The sequence below is a fragment of the Gasterosteus aculeatus genome, chromosome 1, assembly GCF_964276395.1.
Source record: "Gasterosteus aculeatus chromosome 1, fGasAcu3.hap1.1, whole genome shotgun sequence".
In the NCBI taxonomy this organism is placed as follows: Eukaryota; Metazoa; Chordata; class Actinopteri; order Perciformes; family Gasterosteidae; genus Gasterosteus; species Gasterosteus aculeatus.
The window spans coordinates 24,599,851-24,619,294 of NC_135688.1; the positions used below are offsets into that span (position 1 = coordinate 24,599,851).

At 45.1% G+C, this 19,444-nt stretch overlaps 1 protein-coding gene across 3 annotated transcripts in view; it reads right to left on the reverse strand.

Moving 5' to 3' along the window:
- The window catches only part of LOC120819969 (interleukin-1 receptor accessory protein-like 1), a 202,769-nt gene that overhangs the window by 147,519 nt on the left and 35,806 nt on the right, over positions 1-19,444 (reverse strand). For all 3 annotated transcript variants that reach the window (XM_078098204.1, XM_040177655.2, XM_040177654.2), the window contains exon 2: positions 10,516-10,609. In XM_078098204.1, coding sequence (XP_077954330.1) covers positions 10,516-10,597 — 82 coding nt within the window. In that variant the 5' untranslated portion in view covers positions 10,598-10,609. The remainder of the gene's footprint in view (positions 1-10,515; positions 10,610-19,444) is intronic.

The window sequence follows — 19,444 nt, forward strand, 5'->3', positions numbered from 1 at the left end:
ATACCAAAGTAATTTACTCGGCTGCATTTGGCTTTTGCCGTGAAATGCAGACGTGTACCTTTCTTATTTTGTTTGATGTGCGTGAGTCGTACAGAGAGGGTCATTTCAATTTTGTCATATGGCTTGAATGAAATACGGACACATGCGCTTTTAGACGTGAATTAAGAATTATCCCCTTGTGTTGCTAAAAGCTCATATTTTGCACGTATTTAGTAGCTGTATTTTTATTAAGTATTATTGCGAAGGGTGACATGATGGATGTCATTTTCTTGCTGAAAGCGTTAAGTCTGATTCGGGGGAAGGAAGGAGAAAAGGTATGCTGAATGTTTAGCATTGCCCTCCTGGTAGAAATAACAGCCATGCCAAACAGTTTCCATTCCCAAACTAATCTCCTATTTGCATATTAAAGGCGGTGAAAGACACATAAAGAACGATAATCCTGCGCTGTCCTTGTGTTTTTTCAAGACCAGGCACAAAAAGGCGAAGGAGAACTTGTAGAGAGCGTTGCAAAAGAGCAAAAGGAGGCCTTTCAAATGGCTATATCACACGATTTTAGAATCGCTGAGGGTGGCATGCACATTAAACACTGTAATCAGGCCATATTTGAATTTCAATGGTTAGCAAATGAAAAGGTGTTGGAATGGGATTCGGACACTTTTATTTTGGAAGTGAACTGGAATGTTCGAAGGATGGAACTGGGACATTTCACAGTCACATTAGCATCACCGTAAACTGCTTTTCCTTCAGATCCCCTCCCCAGCTGCTTGGCCTGATGGGTTTTCATTGTACAAACAAATAAGGCCCAGGTTGCAAGTAAACTCAACAGCTTAATGATTGGCTATAAATAATCACCGTCGCCGCTTTTGATTAATTGTCTTTGCAGGTGCGGAGAAAATTGTGAGGTCAGCGCTCTTGGAACAGTGGTGTTAATCATTCATCAGGCTAGCTAATCGGTTTCTCTTCCATCATCTGATTTCGTTGATGGGAAACTATAGCATCTCCACCACTCATTAGCCTTCGTGAGAATGAAAAAAAAACAACAACAAAAAAGACAGAACCCTCAAACAGCGGCTAGACTTCACAGTTAAGCGATGGGCCTCATTACACACGCTCAGAAGGCTGCCCGGACATTGTGTTTTTAAACAGAAATTTATTTTAGGCATATTTGATGACGGATGATATACGGGGGACTTCCACGAGGGGCTAAACTGTTTAATTACCCTCTGACGAGATCACACGCAAAAAACGCAAGATTTTTATTCCGTTTTGAGCGGACAAGGTCGTGTGAGCGAACGCGGCGAGGTGGCGGAAAAAAACCCAGTGACTGCGATGTCGCCGTGTGCCGTGTTGCTTGGCTACTGGCCCGATACGGAGACTGCAAACCTCCTAACATCTAGATGGTAGAAGAATAGAGACTCGATGCTCTTCGGCCTCCTAGCTGTCCCTGGCTGAGTCGAGGCTGGTTCTGTGGTGACAGGCGTCCCCTTTGCATGGAACACAAACCGTGTGCATCTCCAGGACTGAAATCGGTTCCCCTTTCATCTTGTTTTACGTTTCACAGGTTAGTAGAATCTAGAAATGCTTTTGAAGGCCGCCGGGGCTGTGAAAGCATTTCATTGCCGTGTGACTCACAGCAGAGAACTTTCCACATTTACAGGGCTGCCAATTCATGTCATATTAAAAGATAAAAGTGAAAGACACTTCTTGTAAATTACAGATGATGATGCCACAGGCCGCCTCCCCACACTCTCCTTTCCCTCAAGCGTCAGGGGGGAAAAACACACGCCTAACGCAGCACCTCTGTGCATAAGTGTGTTACATGAACGCAGAGGTGCGGTGATTGGTTGGTAGGAGACCAGCGACAGGCGCATCCCTGGTAGGAGCCTTGGAGATGACACTGGCTCTTAATTAATATGTTGAATTTATTGATCATTGCACTGCAGGGAAATCACTCGCCACGTTCTACTATTTTTTGGGCCCTGGAGGATCATAAATTAGGGGGTCTTAAATATTTCAACCATGCGCCACATCAAACTAAAGCAATAAACATGGCAGGGGAATATGGGTTGGAGTTCCACTGTAAATTGGGCCAAATGAAATTACAAGGCATGCTTAAGAGGAAATAATTGAGCTGAATCCTCGTCCTTTTTTGAAAGCAAGTTAGGTGCGTCTTAATTAAGGTAGTATTCCCCTCCCTCAACAACAAGAAATTTGGCTTTGGATAAAATGGCATACTTTCCTGCAGAGGGAATACTACGCAATTTCTGGCTTAAAAATGTTAAGCAGCAGGATCTGAATGGCACATTCCTGTACCTTCTGAACAGTGGTGAGAAAAGCAGCCAAGGCCTGGAGAATAGAGTCAACCTGGGTTCTTTCCAGGACTCCTGCAGTGCGTCAGTCTCCTGCAAACAACAAAAAGGGCACTCCTCGGCAAGCGAGCTTACATCCTTTCTCCCTTGCAAATGGAAAGAAGGGGGAAAAAACTGAAAAGCCCCAAACTTGGCAGGACTCCCTGGAGACCTGTAAAGCTTCGCTGTGCCTCTGCTTGTTGCAGAAATAGGTTTGTTGTCCTCTGACCAATCCCTGCAGTTTGACAAAAAAAAAAAAAGAAAGAAAACGCACAAAGAGAACAAGAGAGTAGTGTTTTTTGTTCTAAGCTGTCATTGAGCGACAGGGACACTGTGAGCACGGAGCGAACACAGTAAGAAAGGATGTGTTCAAACTTTACAATAAAAGGAGCATTGAAAAGGGCCACACGCTGAGTGGCTGGCTGAGGCGAGGGAGCTTGACAGCCTTATCAAGCGCTACGTTGGCGGGAGGCTTCCTGCATTCACCAAACCTCACCCCTCGAGTGACCACAGCCTCATTGTGCGGCGAGAGATAATTAAAAATCCCAATCCGTGCGCTTTCTTTCGCAGTGGCGCCACTGAAGCCAGGAAAAGGCCACAAACTTCCCATCCAGTGACATCATCCGCCGTCTGAATTTCTCCACTGTAACCCTAACAAGGAAATAATTGCGCGGCAGGGTCCTTTGTGTCGCTCACACTATGCCGTGGGCTGAATGGGATGCATTTTGTAATAATAGTTGGTGAACAGCAACTTCCAGCTGCTGCGTGGCCAACGTAACAATTAGTAACGCCTGTGTCGGGATACGTTACCTGGGAAATAACGTCCCATCACGTGGCCTTTTACCTAGTATTCTCATTTAGGGAGGTGGACAAACTCTCTGGTCAATGGGAGCAATGCATTTGCTATGACATGCAACGGGAGGGCCGTGTGACATACAGAGACCGTGGAAAGGACCCATTACCTTCTTTTTAGCTTTTAGCCTTGAAACCTTAACTGACTTAACTATCCGGCGGCAATGGGGCTGTGTGTTGCTATTTGACCGGCAAGTATCAGGTGACCTCTTAACGGGGTTTTTCATAAGGTGTGGTAGATTTAAACAACCCAGAATCCAAATTATGTCCTTCACCAGTCTGTTGTTTGGGGCAAAAAAGCTTCAGTACTGTACACCTGTGAACGTTAGTTGCTATTTTCTTGAATATTTTAGAAGAAGCTTTGTGCAGACATGGTTAAAAAGGAAAAACAGGAAAAAGGGTTGAATTGCAGTGGAAACACAACGCTGTTCACTAGAAATCTATTGATGTACTCATCTGTCCTCCCATCGCCTCACCAAATAGCAAAGACAGACCCGCCTTCACTATATGTTTATTTATTGAGATGCATATACATGATCTACTGTCATGGAGACAACACAACATAAAGGGACTATGTTTAACAATCACAATCGGGCGGAAGAAAATACAAAATTATATACGCATTTTGTTCCCAGCCATCAATCAAGAGCAATGATCCACGAGTAATCTATAACTCCTCGGTTATAAAATGTGTTTTGTAGAAAACCGCAGGAAAAAGATCTTCCTCTGTGTAACAGAGGAAGAAAACATTTAAAGTGTGATATGAAAGACAGATGGATGTTTTGCGATATTCTGCATCTCAGCACGGCCTCACAGGTGTGCTTTTCATGTCCGAGGCTGCTGTGCAGATCAAAAACTCTCCAACACTTCTGGTTTTTCGAATCTCAGAACTCTGAATTGAAAAGAAGCAGGTGAAGCAAGCAGCTAATTACAGAGGCCGGTAAAGTTGGAAAATGACGAGAGGCAGTGTTGCAAATCAACCGACTCCCCCCTCAGAAATCCAACTTAACAGAGTTACAGTCCAGAACAAAGACACCTCTGCAATAGAAAACAAATAGTAATAGTAAGACAGTCGCAATCCTCGAATTAAAGATGATTGAATGCCCGGAAATTGCCCAGGATGAAACTAATTTGTCGTATCTTTAAATACAAGATCTACCTTTTAGTCCGGTAGGATTATGAGCCATCTTTCAGTCAATCTTCCCAATCTTCCCCCCACTCAAAAGATACTGCAGGTGTGTAATTTGTAGACCAGGCGTATGATTTGGTGCCCAGCATACAATTGAAGCAGGGTTGTATTTTCACATTAGATCTGGAAACGGCTGCGGCAGGAACGCGTTCTTACATGAATGACCCAAGTCAGGTTTATGGTTAAACATGCTTTAGGCTGAAACTGGTAAAGATCTAATGATGGCGACTATAACGATTATGGGAGTAGGGATTAGTGTATTGCTTTAATTATTCAGGCAGACATCTATCCGGCTCCCCGGCGATCCCGTCGGGCCCTCCAGGGGAGAGTTGCCAATCAATCGCCGCGGTAGCTATTTATTTTCTATCAACAGGAGGGTGGAGGAGAGAGGCTGGGTGAAACACAAAGACAGGCGAGGTTACGGAGGGACCAGAAGGCACAGCAGAGCCTTTTAACACGAGGGGCCGTTTTAATTTGAGATAAGAGCTGACTACAGGGCTGGTGCTAGGACGGCTTGATGGACAGACAGATGCACACAGGCAAAAAGTGACGTCTTATGAGTGGGAGTACCCACATGGATTAATCCTGCAGTACAGCCCCGGGTTAAAATGTTTGGGTACGGGGAATTCACGGCACTCCTACCATTCCTGTGTCCGTCCAAATCGCCCAAAGCCTCGTTACAAAATGGTACTATTTACTTTTCATTGCTAATGTTCTTCATTCCTCACTCTTTTTTCTTGAGAGATATTGACTCCCCCTAAAGTCCTTTTCCTTAAACCTGGGAACTAGATTTTCTTAAATTAAGTAGCGGCCAGCCTTCTCCGTGTTTAAATCCTCTTTCGGACTAAAGCTCATTATCATCCACACATATAATCCCTCAAATTTGTACCAAACGCCCCAGTTGTTAAAGTGGGCTGTATCATTTGCAAAAGGAGCCTGAAATGAACGTATTATCTTTCAGAGAGCAATATTAAACTGTAGATAATGCAGCGTGTGGTATTTAACGCTGAATGCCTGCAGAAAGTTGAGGTGAACTCATAGAGGAAACCACATGGAGGTGGGAAGAAAATTGAAGGGTTCCTCTCAAAGCCTCTGTATACATTTCACAACTTGACCCCCTTGGCTTTCAGCTCTGAGGGGGGGAACCGTTCCATTTTAAAGCCGTTGAAAACCTGTAGTCAAAAGATCACACATTCAGTCCGTTTCACTAAATAACTTTCACTAAATTTACAAAGGGGGCAAATGAAATGGCATTTTGGAAAGCTCTTGACAGGTACATCATGCTTTTTCTCGCTTTGATGCTACCAAACCACGAAAAACCTGCTGCCCTGCACTAAAATACGTTTGGGTCAACGCCTGACGTCTGCTTGATTGGCATGTGTGTCCGACCCCATTAGCTCCACCCACTCTCACACCTCATTTCCCCAATTCGGCTACGTCTGATCACAGCAGCACTCGTGGCACACTTGAGATTTAAACTCAACCTACGGCTACATGTCGTATCTTCACCGAGCGTCTACATTCTCTCCCTGGCATTTTTCTCAATTGCTGTGGCGTTGTAACATTATTACAGGTCAGGAAACGGGGCGCCGAGAATATATGCTGCTCATAAATCAGGTGAGTGGTCGTCATCCATCTCACACGGAGGACCGTGGCACATGTCCTCAACCTGGAACATATCCACAATAACACCTGTCGTCAAGAGGCCTATATCTGGCAGAGGGTGAGTCTCTCTCCCTCTTTCTCCCTCTCTCTCTGCAGCGAGAGTGGGAAAACAACTCCATGTGGCAAGCCATCTCATTTCCAATATCATGTGTGTGATCAATCTCCCCCGCAATGAACGGCCGGTGCAGTGGAGGCAATCATTCAACGTTTGTGGCAGGTACGCAGTATTGACCGCGTGAAGATGAACCACAGGCCTCTCAATATGTGTGTGTGTGTGTGAGAGAGAGAGAGAGAGAGAGAGCGAGAGAGAGAGCGAGAGAGAGCTTGGATTTCAGCTTCCAGTTTTCAATACCTGCATAAATTTCTTGAATTTGATCTAGAAATATCAACATCAATCAGGGGCATTGTGTGCCGAGCAGTAACCAATGGCAACCTCAACCTCACCAGTTTTCAGGAACCTGGAATTATTTGACATTAAGTAGTAGTTCTTTTGGAGATAAACTATATGAGCAAAAGGATGCGTCTCTTCCCTCCCTCAAAGTTCTTGCTGATAGCTTCGTGCCAAATTTAACGTCCTTAAATATCAATTACAAAGTCAAATGTCTTGCTGTAATTGAATTTGTGCAGTGCACTGGCGTCCCCTGTTAGGAATCACTGTCTTGTCCAATTAAGAGAAGCCTTATTATTGGGCAAATGGCGAGCAGCCCCATTACAGTGGGGGGAAGGTGCTATCCTTTAACTGACATATTAATGCTGACATCCTCCCGGCCCTGTGCATCGCTTTGGGTGTGAACACTGTAAATGCAGAAGACTGTCAGCATGTCCTTGATTTTTTACTTCTATGAGAGCGAAAAGTCTGGAAAGAGAGGGAAAAATATATGTTGTGGACGTAGTGCAGCGGCAGCAGATAAATACACAGCGAGAGACGGATGATGAGCGGCTGCTATCTAATGGGAACCAAGGTCTTGTTGCCGTGGCGGGTTTTATTTACGGCTCCTCTTCATCAGGGTGACACGCGGGCCCTCGGACCATCCGTATCAGGAACTAGAAGCAGACACGGGACACCGTTTACCGTCTCCAGATGGGAACAGCTTTTTACATATGCACGGATAACAGAGTGATGCATTCACTGAGTTATGGGTAATGCATGGCTGGAAACTACCGGGAGACTGTGGAAAGGAGAGCCTCATTTGTCTGGGGACTCATCAATGTCTGGCGAAGAAATGGGGACTAATGAGAGCACAGCATCGGGGAGGAGGGGGGGGGGGGGCTAAATCTGTCTCAATCAGTGTCAAGAAATGTAATTGTGAATCTACAACTGTCATCAGGGTTCAAACGGGCAACCCGAGTTTTACACGATATTAAGTAGAAATGTTCCCGGCACTGTAGAGGGGAAACTTTGAATGCAGAGGCAATCAGTGAGGGCAGTTTGTTAAAAAATAAATAGTAAAAAAAACAGGTTTTTTTTTAAAGCAACTGTTCCGAATAAACTGAGCTTTGGTGTCCACAGGGGTAAATGGTCCCTGGTTTGTCTCATTAGAAAACAACCACGAACAATAAAAGCTCTCGACAGCCAATTTTAGAGTGGTCTCATAACTGCTCTGTTGATTTGGTTTCAACCAACACAATATTTATAATCAGAGGGACAGTAAAACACATCAGGTGTGGACTGAATGCGATCAACGTTTTGTCCAACCCAAAGAAAGACTGTTTCGGGGCTCTAATGTGGTTCCTTCAACAAAACGCGCTTCCAAGGAAGAAGCTGTGCGGAGTAACTGAATACAAAAGATAACGGCCGTGAAGCAGATGAACTGTGGTGGCGGAACGAAGAGGGAAAAATATCACAGCCTTTAGGAAATGGTCCGATGCTTGTGAACGCCCTTTTTTATTCTATTCTCTATTCAGCTCTGCTTCAAGTCCGTCCTCAGTACCCTCCGAAGCTCCATCTCACTCTGATTGTATCCGTGTTCTGAGGTGAGAAAAGGAATAAATGCATATTTATTACTTCAGAGAGCCACAAGTGAGACCTTACATGAACTCTCAAGTTTTATTTTCATATGAAATGAAATGCAGCCGTGTAGCACACAGAAACACAAATCATTCTCTCGCAGTGCAGTAAGTCAACAAACGGGATTTATCTCACTACCGTACCGAGCATCTTTTGTATAGCGCAGCGCAAGTGGCCAACAACCGAACGGATTCTGCGTTCAAGGCAATAAGTGCAACCGAGAACAGCTCTCCCTTTTTCTTTTTAAAGAACCAAGAATAGCAAGTGCACCAGAAATAGAACAAAGCCAGTCTTTGTCCACGGACCACTACAATCCCAGAAGAGATGCAGGATAACTCACTTTTGATTCTTCAGAACGGACCAAACAGATTTCCTTGCTAGTCTTTTAGCTAAGCAGCTAGTCCCTACGCAAAATATTTATACCACATTAGCATATGTGAGCTGCTTTGTGCAACCAAAGGGCTCTTGTGTTACCCTTCAGAAAAAAAGTTAATCGTTGCTAAGTGTCTTTCTGAAAGACATTTTGACCACATTAATGTCGCCAGTTCACTTTACCCACCCAGATCCTCTGAATGGGACCTCCTCTAATCTGTAGACCACCGGCTCTGTGTGCACTCTGATTTACAAGCAGCCGGGATAACAAGTCCCTGCCCTAAATATAAAACCATGATTAAGAATACGCTGTTCTTTAGACTTGCATTTTGTGACATTACTCTGCCGACACAGAGAAATTATTCTTATATATTGCATATTCTATACAAGAAGGAACATCTCTGAGCAAGGAGATGATATCTACCCCAATTTCTACCAAGACAACTGCCTCAATAAGCCAACATGCAATGCAGTCCCAGGATGCTCATCCATACAAATGATCTGCTGCAATGACTTGTACGATGCAGCTTCAACATCCCTGCGTGAAAGTACACAACAATGTGAGGGCATCCAAGAGTGAGGTTGTGCTTCTACATCTCACATGATGTGCTGTTTTAAGCAGAAATATACATAATTATTCTGTTCGCCCAACCATTCAGACCACATCAGCATTCCTACAAAGAGAAACCCCAGCAGAAGGACAAATGAATACGTTGGTATACTTATGCATGGCGAGGATTAGTATGGCAGATATGCAATGTATGTTTTTGCACTGTTCCACCCAGAGTACAAATGCAGACAAAGCATTACTCAAAGACGGCTGTTTTGAATGTAATCATCTACAGATAATAGCAGTGCACACTGTGCAGGGGTTTCTGCAGCGGATGTGTGTGTGAGTCTGTTTTGTGTGTTGCCAGTCAGCGGGAAAGCATGTGCGATAGTGAATTCATTGTTCCTGGGGGAGTCAAATCAAGCCATTTAATTTCCTTTAATGGGCTGACACTAACGGGTTTGATTGTCTCCACTGAATTTCTTTTAACCCAGGAACAAATGAAAAACACTATATATAGTACAGAGTACTATAGTACATAGTAGTATAGTATACGTAGTATAGTACATAGTACAGAGCCATTCATTTTATCTTCTTAGAATGAGTGATTCGGTTGATAAAATTTCAACCGGATCCCCGTGCTATCCTGAGGAAACTGTGGACAAAAAAGGACACTTTTCAGTAGAATGGAATCAATGTTGGGGTATTTTTGCTCCGGTACAACTGCATGACGCAACCACAGCTTGTTAAACATTGTTAGATACTGCAGAAAAAGGCCTTTCACCGTGGAGTATATGACATATACAGTAAGCAGCTCTAGTTGATCAAAGAAAGCTGTAGTTGCCCGAAGTTACACAATCTGGAATGTAAATATGACTAAATCAAATAAAACAACCTGATGTCATAAACAAAAAGGAACCATACAGCCTCAAAATGTTTAAAACATTACTTGATATGACACCAGGATATTCACCTTCTCGCCCACGCGGCTTCTTTCCATTCCATAAAAATGAAAGCAATTTCAAACTGGCTTTCATTGCCCAGAGTGCCGTTTACAATAGTGGTTACAACCAGCACGGCTTCTATTAAAGCCATACAAGCTGGAAGAGAAGAAACAAAGGGAGGGCGGTCCGGCCCGGACAGAGTGTTCATTTATCAACAGACACCTTTCAAACACTCGCCCCGGGGCAATGGCGAGGGAAGCATCCGAAGAGATAGCCCGTAGGGACTTCTGCTGGAAACGCAGAAACCCCTTTGATGAGCCATTGCAGAGCCTGTGTCTGATGTGCACGAGTGGAAAGCCAGACACAAGCAGCCTCTGGGCAGAAGCCGGACCACCCCCCCGCCCCAAGAAAAGAAAGTTTAAAGGCCGCAGCTGCACCCCTCGATGCACAGTGCCTCATGGGGCCAGAAAGCTAAAGCTAACGGCTAGCCTCCTCGCTGTAATACTACTCAACGGGGATCTGCTGGCCGTCTCCTGTGGGAACAGTTGATTGCCACCAATATTAGTGATAAAAAAATCAGGGCTTACCTGAGCCTCTCTTCGACACCACTTTCAGGGAATGGACCACGGCGGCATGAAGCAGGATCACAAGAGGAATGGGAGCTTTCATGTTTTACCAGTCCTACAGGGAAACAGAGGCTTAATTCATTATTCTGTACAAATACATCCCCAAAATAAAACAAATATATATATATTTTCATAAGACCTATGGTCAGCTGGAGAAAATCCAACACGTGTGAATCCCGTTCCCCAAAGTGTTTGTCTGCCTCTGCTTTATTTATACAGGTGGCTCTTAAGGGAGCTACTGTATAATCAGGAAGAGGCTGTCGGTAATACGAATGTCAAGATGCATCTATATCAAGACAAACCTGGCTTTGCAGCTTTGTCATCTGTACAGAACATTAATCCCACTTTCCTCCGAGCCAACATGACATAATCCTTAGATCATATCTCTGTTAACATACAGTGCTTTGTGAGCTGCGTGACGCGCCGGGTAGGAACGTGTATGGCCGAACTAACAGTAACGTAGACGGTCATGGCGATGGGAACAGCAGGACGACTCACTTGATGTCAGTCAAACTCTGGGTCACGAAAGACCAGTTGATTTTGAGTAAGTAAAGTCAGTGACAATATCAATATCAATATATATATATATATATATATATATATATATATATATATATATATACACACACACACACTTGCATATTAGTTGAATCCCTCAAGAAACTTGGTTTCAGCTAATATTAGCTTCAACCATGAGCACTCATTAAGATAAAGGATGGGAATCTTACGCTTTATTGGATAGTAATGAACACCCTTTAGCCAATCAGCACAGGGGATCTACCATGACAAAAAAGGTTTTTAGTCACAATTTAGCCAGATTTTGCCAGTGGCTAAAAGAAATCATCAGTAAAACTCCCATTGGACCCGTCCGTGAAACTGCATAATTCTTTTTGTTTGGTTACTGATTAATCCCCTTTGCTACAGGCCAAAGAGCCGTCTCTGCAGCGGCTCGACACGACGTCCGCGTAGGCTGCGAGGGCGCATCCATTGGCATTTCAGTCACGACAAAGATGCTTCACATGGATTCCACAAAGCTGCAACAGAAAGCCTTTGAGGGGAAACCCTGAAAAGCCACAATAACCCTTGAGACACTCACAGTGGCATTCAAAACTGGCCAGTGGTCAAAGACGGCGACATTGCTGGGTTCTCCCCGTCAAAGGAGCTCTTTGTCGCCAGCCCCGGCCTTTCTGCAACCGAGGCCACCCGAGGAAAGCTAAAAACGCCAACACACAAAAATCTTATCTTTTTAATTAGATTCCCATGTTGGCCGCTAGTCTGCAAACCCGTGCATAAACGCTGCGGCCCTTTGGTTTCACGTCAGAGGAATGGGCCGCAGCGCCGGTTCCGCTCGGTGGGCCCCGCTGTTTACCGTGATGTGTCCCGGCCCGCTCGTCGGTAAAAAAGGGAAACAACGCGCCATTAGGATGCAGCTAATTGTTTTTTGTTGATACCAACTGCACAGATGAGTAATTACACAGTAAAGACATGTTCCGTGGGGTGCACGCATTACTTCTGCATGTGTGCAGAGAGCTGTGGATAGTGGATTAAGGGATTAAATATATTAAAGAATCATACATGAAAACACAACGGAGTGATTTACGTTAAGCTCGAGTACGGCCGCTTGGAGGAAAATGGCTCCGGAGGTAAGTTTCACAAAGCCGTTTTAAAAAAAGCACTGATCTCAGTTTAAATTCTGCTAGCCAGTGACCGTCAAAGAGAGAAGCTACTGCAAAAATCACTTCAGAGAGTGTCATATCCCCATGTATTGGACATTGTAGCATAGTGCTCATACAGCATCTTCTATACTACAGTAAACAATACAAAATACTATCATCTAAATTCTCCAAGGACCAGGATGACGTCCCTCCTTTACGGCCACAGCTCAAACGACCCGCACCCTTTGTGGAGGAGATCAGGGCGAGTATGAAAGCCGCCGAGCTCATCTGCCAGCGACACACACACGCATGGATGCCAACAAACGCATGATTGCAGTTGTTATTTGCGTCGTTATTGAGATGCCTTTCAGAGCCCCACTCGACGCTCCCTCTTTGTGTCCCTAATGGCTGCTTGTAGTCTGCCGCCCGTGTTGTTATACACTTCTTGCAACTGGAGGCATCTTCTTTCGGCTCCGAGTAAGGAACGCGGCCAGCCGATCGATGCACGTTTGCCGGTGAGTCTCCGACGCGAGAGGCGGGAGAGCCGCTCCAGCTCTGTCAGTCTGTAATTTAACTCCTACTTATACTGATGACTTGAGTACCTCAATCAGCTGGGAGTGGGCTCGCAGGGAAAGAAAGAGGAAAATAGTCTGATTGTTGGAGATGGAGGTGCATGAAGCCCATGGCCGGCAGGAATGTTTAAATCCTTTGCTGCTTGGTTGCTGCAAAGTTTCACCAACTACACCAAAAAAAAAAATCACGGTTTCACTCTGCGCAACGGATGCTAGTGGAGCGTCTTCAAGAGGACGGCCACCTGTATGAATGATCGAGCTACTTAAAGGCTTATCAAGGTCAAACAGCCAACACGTTATTAGTGATCATGGAAAGGGTGTCGATGTATTATTGTCACTATCGTCTCCCTCTTTGGCACACGGCTATTAGCCGGTGGTGAAGTGAAAGATTCAGTGCAGCTGTCTAACTGTCAGAGATATGATCTGGAACACAATAGAGCAGGGAAGAAAAGCAGGAAGAGTTATCCCCCTTCACCAAATGAGCGAGTACTGGACGTGCCAAAGAAATGTAGAAATATATGAACTCAGAAAAAAATAGTTTTCCTTTACAATGCGACGATGAAAGCTCGTGCCGTCGAGCATCTGAAAGCGTGCCATCCTTTAGAGAAAAGCTCATCCGAAAGGTGCCGTCACCTGCCCCTCATTCTTTGATTGTTTTTTCCTCGAGCATCCACTCTCTCTCCTCCCTGACAGCGTTTCCTCCTGAGCGGATTCATCCAAAATTCAATTACTTTCGAGGAGGGTTCAGCAAGAGAAATGGGGCACTCTCTCAACACTCTCGGGGCTCCGTGTCGGCCCCCGAGGAACGCCGCTCCCTCGCACGCGCAAACAATCTCCTCAGCCGCCGAGTGGGGGCTTTAGTGCTTTAGCGCGGCTGGATATTCAGATGAGGATTCACGCCGATCCGTCGTTGCGTGGGTCTTCTCGCGGCCGAATCAAAGCACTGCTCGTGTTTGAGGCACCTTTGTGGGACCTTCCCCATGTCAGATACCAATAAGCGCTGACAGCAAGAGGCATTGACAGGTATGCGGGCATTAGTGGCTGCACTTGTCCTGCTTGTTTGGTAAACATTTTGGCTGCGTACGCTGGGGAGGGGAACACGGTTTGACATTTTGCTCCTTCTCTTCGTCTCGTTCTCGAGTGAGACAGGCTGTCCCGAGTGTCACTATGATGAAACGAGGTCTTAATGCAATAGGGGTTGTTGCCGTGTGAGGAAAACATCATTCATTGACACATTTCTTTATTCAGAAGCACATTTTTGGTTTGATCGTCAGAAAAGAAGACCCCAGCATCCCCGGCCTCCTCCTCCTCTGAGTTTATTCATTCTAATCCAGTGGATATTCTGGGCAGTCATCTACGATGCTGTAGTTGCAGTATGAATTTGCACCCTCTGTCATTACCCTCAACACAGATACACACTCTCAATTGTCTCTCTCCACGTGTCACCCCTCTGCCCCTCTCCTCCTACCTGCAGGCAGGAAACCGATATGTACTCCGCTTGGTGAGTTGTTAACATTTCTATTTCTGAGGGACACTCTTTAAGCCCTTACACCCTTAGCTGACGCACACACACGCACCCACACAAGTCTGTGCTCGGCTCACTGAATTATTCCATTTTGTATTATCTAATAACCTTGCAATGACGAGCCTCTGCGTTCCTGACGTGCACACATCAGAGACGCAGAGAGAGGAGGTCACTTCACGAGAGCAATCGACGTACATGTTCAACACCGTGAATGTTCTTGAGTCCACGCTCGCTCTGCCTGAGAGTAGAAAATCACACTTTCTCCCTGCCAACAGTGACAATTATAATCATCGAGAGCCCAATCAACAATCAAATAAGACACACAAATTGTGTGTGGCGACCGGTATGCGTTAGTGCAAAGAGAAAACAGAAGACATGGTATTGCTTTTTAAGAATCGTTGGCTCCGACATTGCTTTGAAATATGATGTTCTAGTAGTTGACAAAGCTCTCATTATTTCTACCGTCATGTAGAAACATAACTACTCAGGGATATTAACAGCATTAAAAACAAAATGTAGTTATGTAACTGCATATGTTGTGGAATATCATGCTTTAAATCATACCATTAAACAAATATAATTATGATGAATACCAAAGACCTTAAATGGAATTTATTTTTGTGGCTAAATAAATATCTATGGTGGGAATGTTCAGCTGAAAAAGCCAGCAGAGCTATTGGTTGGTCATTTAACTGTTAGTAAGTGGTGTAGAATTGACAGGAGCTGCTCTCTGTGGTTGAAATATGGCGGATACACTACATAACGTACAATTGATAATCCTTAATGTTGGTCAGGGGAGCTGTTAGTGGTCAGCGTGAAAAAAAAATCCACTTTAAAAAGACCTGTATGTGCGCGCACAGGGCCGTGCACGCACATACAAACGGTCTTTGCAGTCACATCAGACGCTTTGTCCCATTACCTGAGCTGCCTGCTAACTAGATTCTGTACCCTGCCAAAGGACGACATTAAATGAACGGATCTCTCGCTTCAGGATATTCCAGGCCAGAGCTAAGAAGACCAAGACAACCGGCTGGAATAGCTGAGAGGGGGACAGGGGGGGGGGGGGGGGGGGGGGGGTCGGAGGCTATGAGAGGGAGAAGAAGAGAGAGAGAGGAGAGGGACACGAGAGGCTGTTTCGTTAGATGGTGCTGAGCAGCAGAGGGGCAAATAACTGGATAACGGTCAGGTCTTGTGGGAACTATTCCGATTTTCAGATCTGGCTGATTAACATTTGAATTTCACCGAAACTGTCTTCTGTAACTTTCTATAATGAAATGTGATTTAAAAGAAGAAACCAATTTGTTGCATCGTCACAGCACATTTTCCACTGACGACAGCCCGTTTTTAGGGTTGTCAAAGAGCCGTTTGTTCACTCACGGCTGCAGTGGAACCTAGAGCTGCTGCACCACCGAATAATAAACTCTGATGTATATGGCTTTACAGCAACATGGCACGGCGATGACTCACATGCTGCTAAATGAATAAATGAATAGTGACGACTCTGCTCCACCGCGGATCATTTAGCCCTCTTTGCCATCAGCCTCAAAAACACTTTACTTGTAAACATGCTACAGGCAATCAATTTCAACCACATATAGGACAGCACTGACGTTCTGTCAGATTTGACTAAGCACAACTGCTGCCTTCATACTATCAAAACAGCCACAGCAAACCGATCAAACGGCTTGTATTTGCAGCTGAGACGATCTGTGCCTCAAAGTCACTTTTGTAGCAAATCCCGGCACGTCAGTTAAACTCAAGCGCATGCCTGCGACACCCCACCCCCCCCCTCCCCCCTCACACACACCCCTACTACCCCGTCAAGGCTCGATCTGTACTGCAGGTGTCAATCACGCTCCCAGAACGCGGTCAGAGTTAAAGGTCTGGAACGGGATTCGCTTTGAGAGGGAGCGTGCTACAGTAGCTGCCGGATGACACGTACGCTGCGGGGTTATCTGAAGTCTAACATTAGCTACATCTAACCACAGCAGCAGGGGGGGGGCGTAACGTTCCCAATGACGAATGAAACGAGAATTCCTCCCGCGCAGAGACTTCCAACGGCAGCCAAGACATGTTCACATGCCGAGGCGTCTCTCTCTCTCTCGCTCTCTCTCTATCTCGCTCACACACACAAGCTCCAACGTATATTTTTACCCGACGACTGAATTTAAATCTGTGACGCAAAGAACGATCTGCTGCTAAACCAACGAGTCTTCAGCCAACTACAGTATGGTAATGCTATTCATCGGAGAGCATCAAAGTCAGTTCAAGAAGTTCAAGAAGCTCGGACTTTAACAAAGTAAAAGATACTGCATTATTTTTACGAGAGGAAAAGATCAAGTTGGATACGTTTTTTTTCATCTTCTTTTTGGTTGGCATTTGCAAATGCAGGACGGTTGAGATCCTCTAGTACATAAGATCATCTTTTTTTAGGGGGGGATGTAACACAGAAACATAATAAAGGTCCAACCAAATTTCTAACACAAGTGTAGAAAGGAAAGTCCAAAGAAAAGGAGAAATGATTGTGTGGCAGTTTGTGTAGTTTGCCACATGACTTGAGTTTAATACGGCGTGTTGTCTAAGCAGCAGAACCATGGGCTGATTTAAGAGGGAACGAAAGAGGATTGTCAGATTATTAACACAACATTATAAACACCGACTCTACAGCGACTATAACCATCAAGGCTGAGAAACATTTATCTTGCTGGTTTTGTTAATCAAAAATGAAGAAGAATCTATTTGAGCCAAAAAAACAGAGTGAATTCCAGCCAACAGCAACAACTAAACAAAAGCCTTGAAGGAACAAACAACGTCTTCTGACAATGTGCATGAAATGGTACAGTTAATTTATCTGACTTTGTGTATTGAGGTTTTAGTTCAGCTTTCACCACTGATGGATGCACAAAGCGAAGGACGGTGACGGATGTGCCGCATTTGCCTTCCGCCTTATTTCATTGAAATGTACAGCATACTGCAGACGGCCTGCAGTGTTGGGTTCAACGGTGAAACGTTGAACCCAACACGAGCACACACGACTTTAAAGGGTTGCAAAAGTAGACGAACACATAATTGTTGATGTGAAAAGCTATTGGTCTTCGCAGCACCATTTACTAAGGAAATGTCCCTCGAATGACCGAATTTAAAAAGCCCTGCAAGCAAAATTAACCTTAAGTGCTAAGGTGGGCAGCCGGGAAGTAGTTACCACTGAGAGCTTAACAGCACAATGCAAATAATTTGCACAAAAAAAAAACACAACCCACATCTCCATGCTAGGCAGCCGGGATTCAATATCGCAGGACAAGGAGTGCTGCGTCCCCAGGCTCTTTTTGTAAAGTGGCCCATAAATCAAGAACCCTGTTGAGAGGCGGCCTCTGTGGGTCTGGTCCAGCTGGGAGGGGAAACGGGCGGCGGCTCTGGCTGGGAGAAAGGCCCACCAATAACCCCCTCGGTCGTAATGCGAAGGCGGCGTGAAATTATTACCGTCATTAGCCAGACTGGGAATTGGATTATTACTGGAACCGCTGTGTTTGAATATATATTATATATATATATTGGGGTGTTCAGCAATGCATGTCGCTGAACTGGATCAAACTGCATATATTTATGAATGTGGGTTCTGTTTCTCAGACTTAACACAGTCAGAGGGGTCTGAGTAGAGACTGACCAGCTCTGCATGGAAACATATCGCCTCCTCACTCACTGTAACTAATGAACGAATGGATCCCCTCCTCCTTCTAATAAAGGATAATAATGGGCAAATTTAAAGCAGTGCATTTTAGGGAGGTAACTATCACAAACTGCTTTGTTTGCATTCACACTGTATGAAGAGTGTTCATGGATACGCGCGGTGTTCCCACTCAAGTCGACGCTATGGATAAAACTATGAGCATTTTCTTGCATCGAAAGCCTTTGATGAGAACAGGCCTGTAAAATGCTCTCCTGAATCCCCTGAATGCCTCACCAGCAGCCAGAAGGGAACGCGGGTCAAAATGTGCATCAACAAAAAGGTGGTAGTGACGCTCTTTTGATGCCATTAGAGCGATGAGCCTCTGCTGCGGTGCAGTTGGCCTGCGAATGCTTTATGTAGCACACTTCCGTTCTCTGCCCCCCACCTTGTCAATTGGAATTCTTTCCCGACTTTATCTTACACACCGACGTATGGAATGTCAAAACAAAGTCTTCATGAATCAGTAAGCACAGATCGGATGAAGAGATGAGGGGAAATGGGAGGAAAAATTGCTCATTTTGCTTCCCCTGGCATGCAATTTCCATCCTCCATTCACATCTCTCTAAAAGCTATCTAAAACGCATCAACCCCATCTTTCCAGGCTGGATGGGCCTCTGAGGATCACCTCCAGACATGGCACGATGACAGTGGCTCCGAGAAGAAAGGATGAAAATGATCATTTCGCCCTCGTGCTTACAGCAATGGGCTTCCTATTGTACTGCTGATTAAAAAGTAGGGAAAAAAAGCATTCATTCTAAACGTCGCTTGCCCCCTGGCAAAGGAAAACACTGGATACTGAGGTAATTGATCATACCATAGATGACCGGTGCATCAGATGAAGTGCAACACAAGTATTTTGCGGCGTCTTTTTTCATTTCAGCGGCGCTACAATTGACCGGTAAAACATTTACGCTGCCGGGCGAACTCCACTGTGGCCGACCTAGAGTCCTTTTATTCCCTGCCGTAACAAATGGAGAAATAAAGCGCTTTTAAATTGCATTTGACTCTGGTCAACTTGCTGCTTTGATCTCCCCCTGAAGACGCACACAGAACAGCTTGCATACGTTTGCTTTGTTCAAGAGCAATGTAAAGAGACATTTGCAAATGAAACCATAACCGCGTTGTTACTGTGCTATCGAGTGTTTAGAACGTAAATAAAGCGAGCGCTGCAGCGGCAGATGATCCGTTTTTTGACCCTACGTGAAGGTATTCAGATAAAGGTCTCAAAAACAAGTGGCCCGTGAAAATGATTTGCGGGGAAAGACCAATTTTTTGATACCTCTCCCATGAATAACCTATTTTCTTTTTCCATACAGCCTAGTATCCCATCAGCGTGTGATCGGGGTCGCGCTGTTTCCTGAAAGGGACACAGGGGTTTCGTTTCAGAGGGCAGAGCTCTTCATCCAGCCCA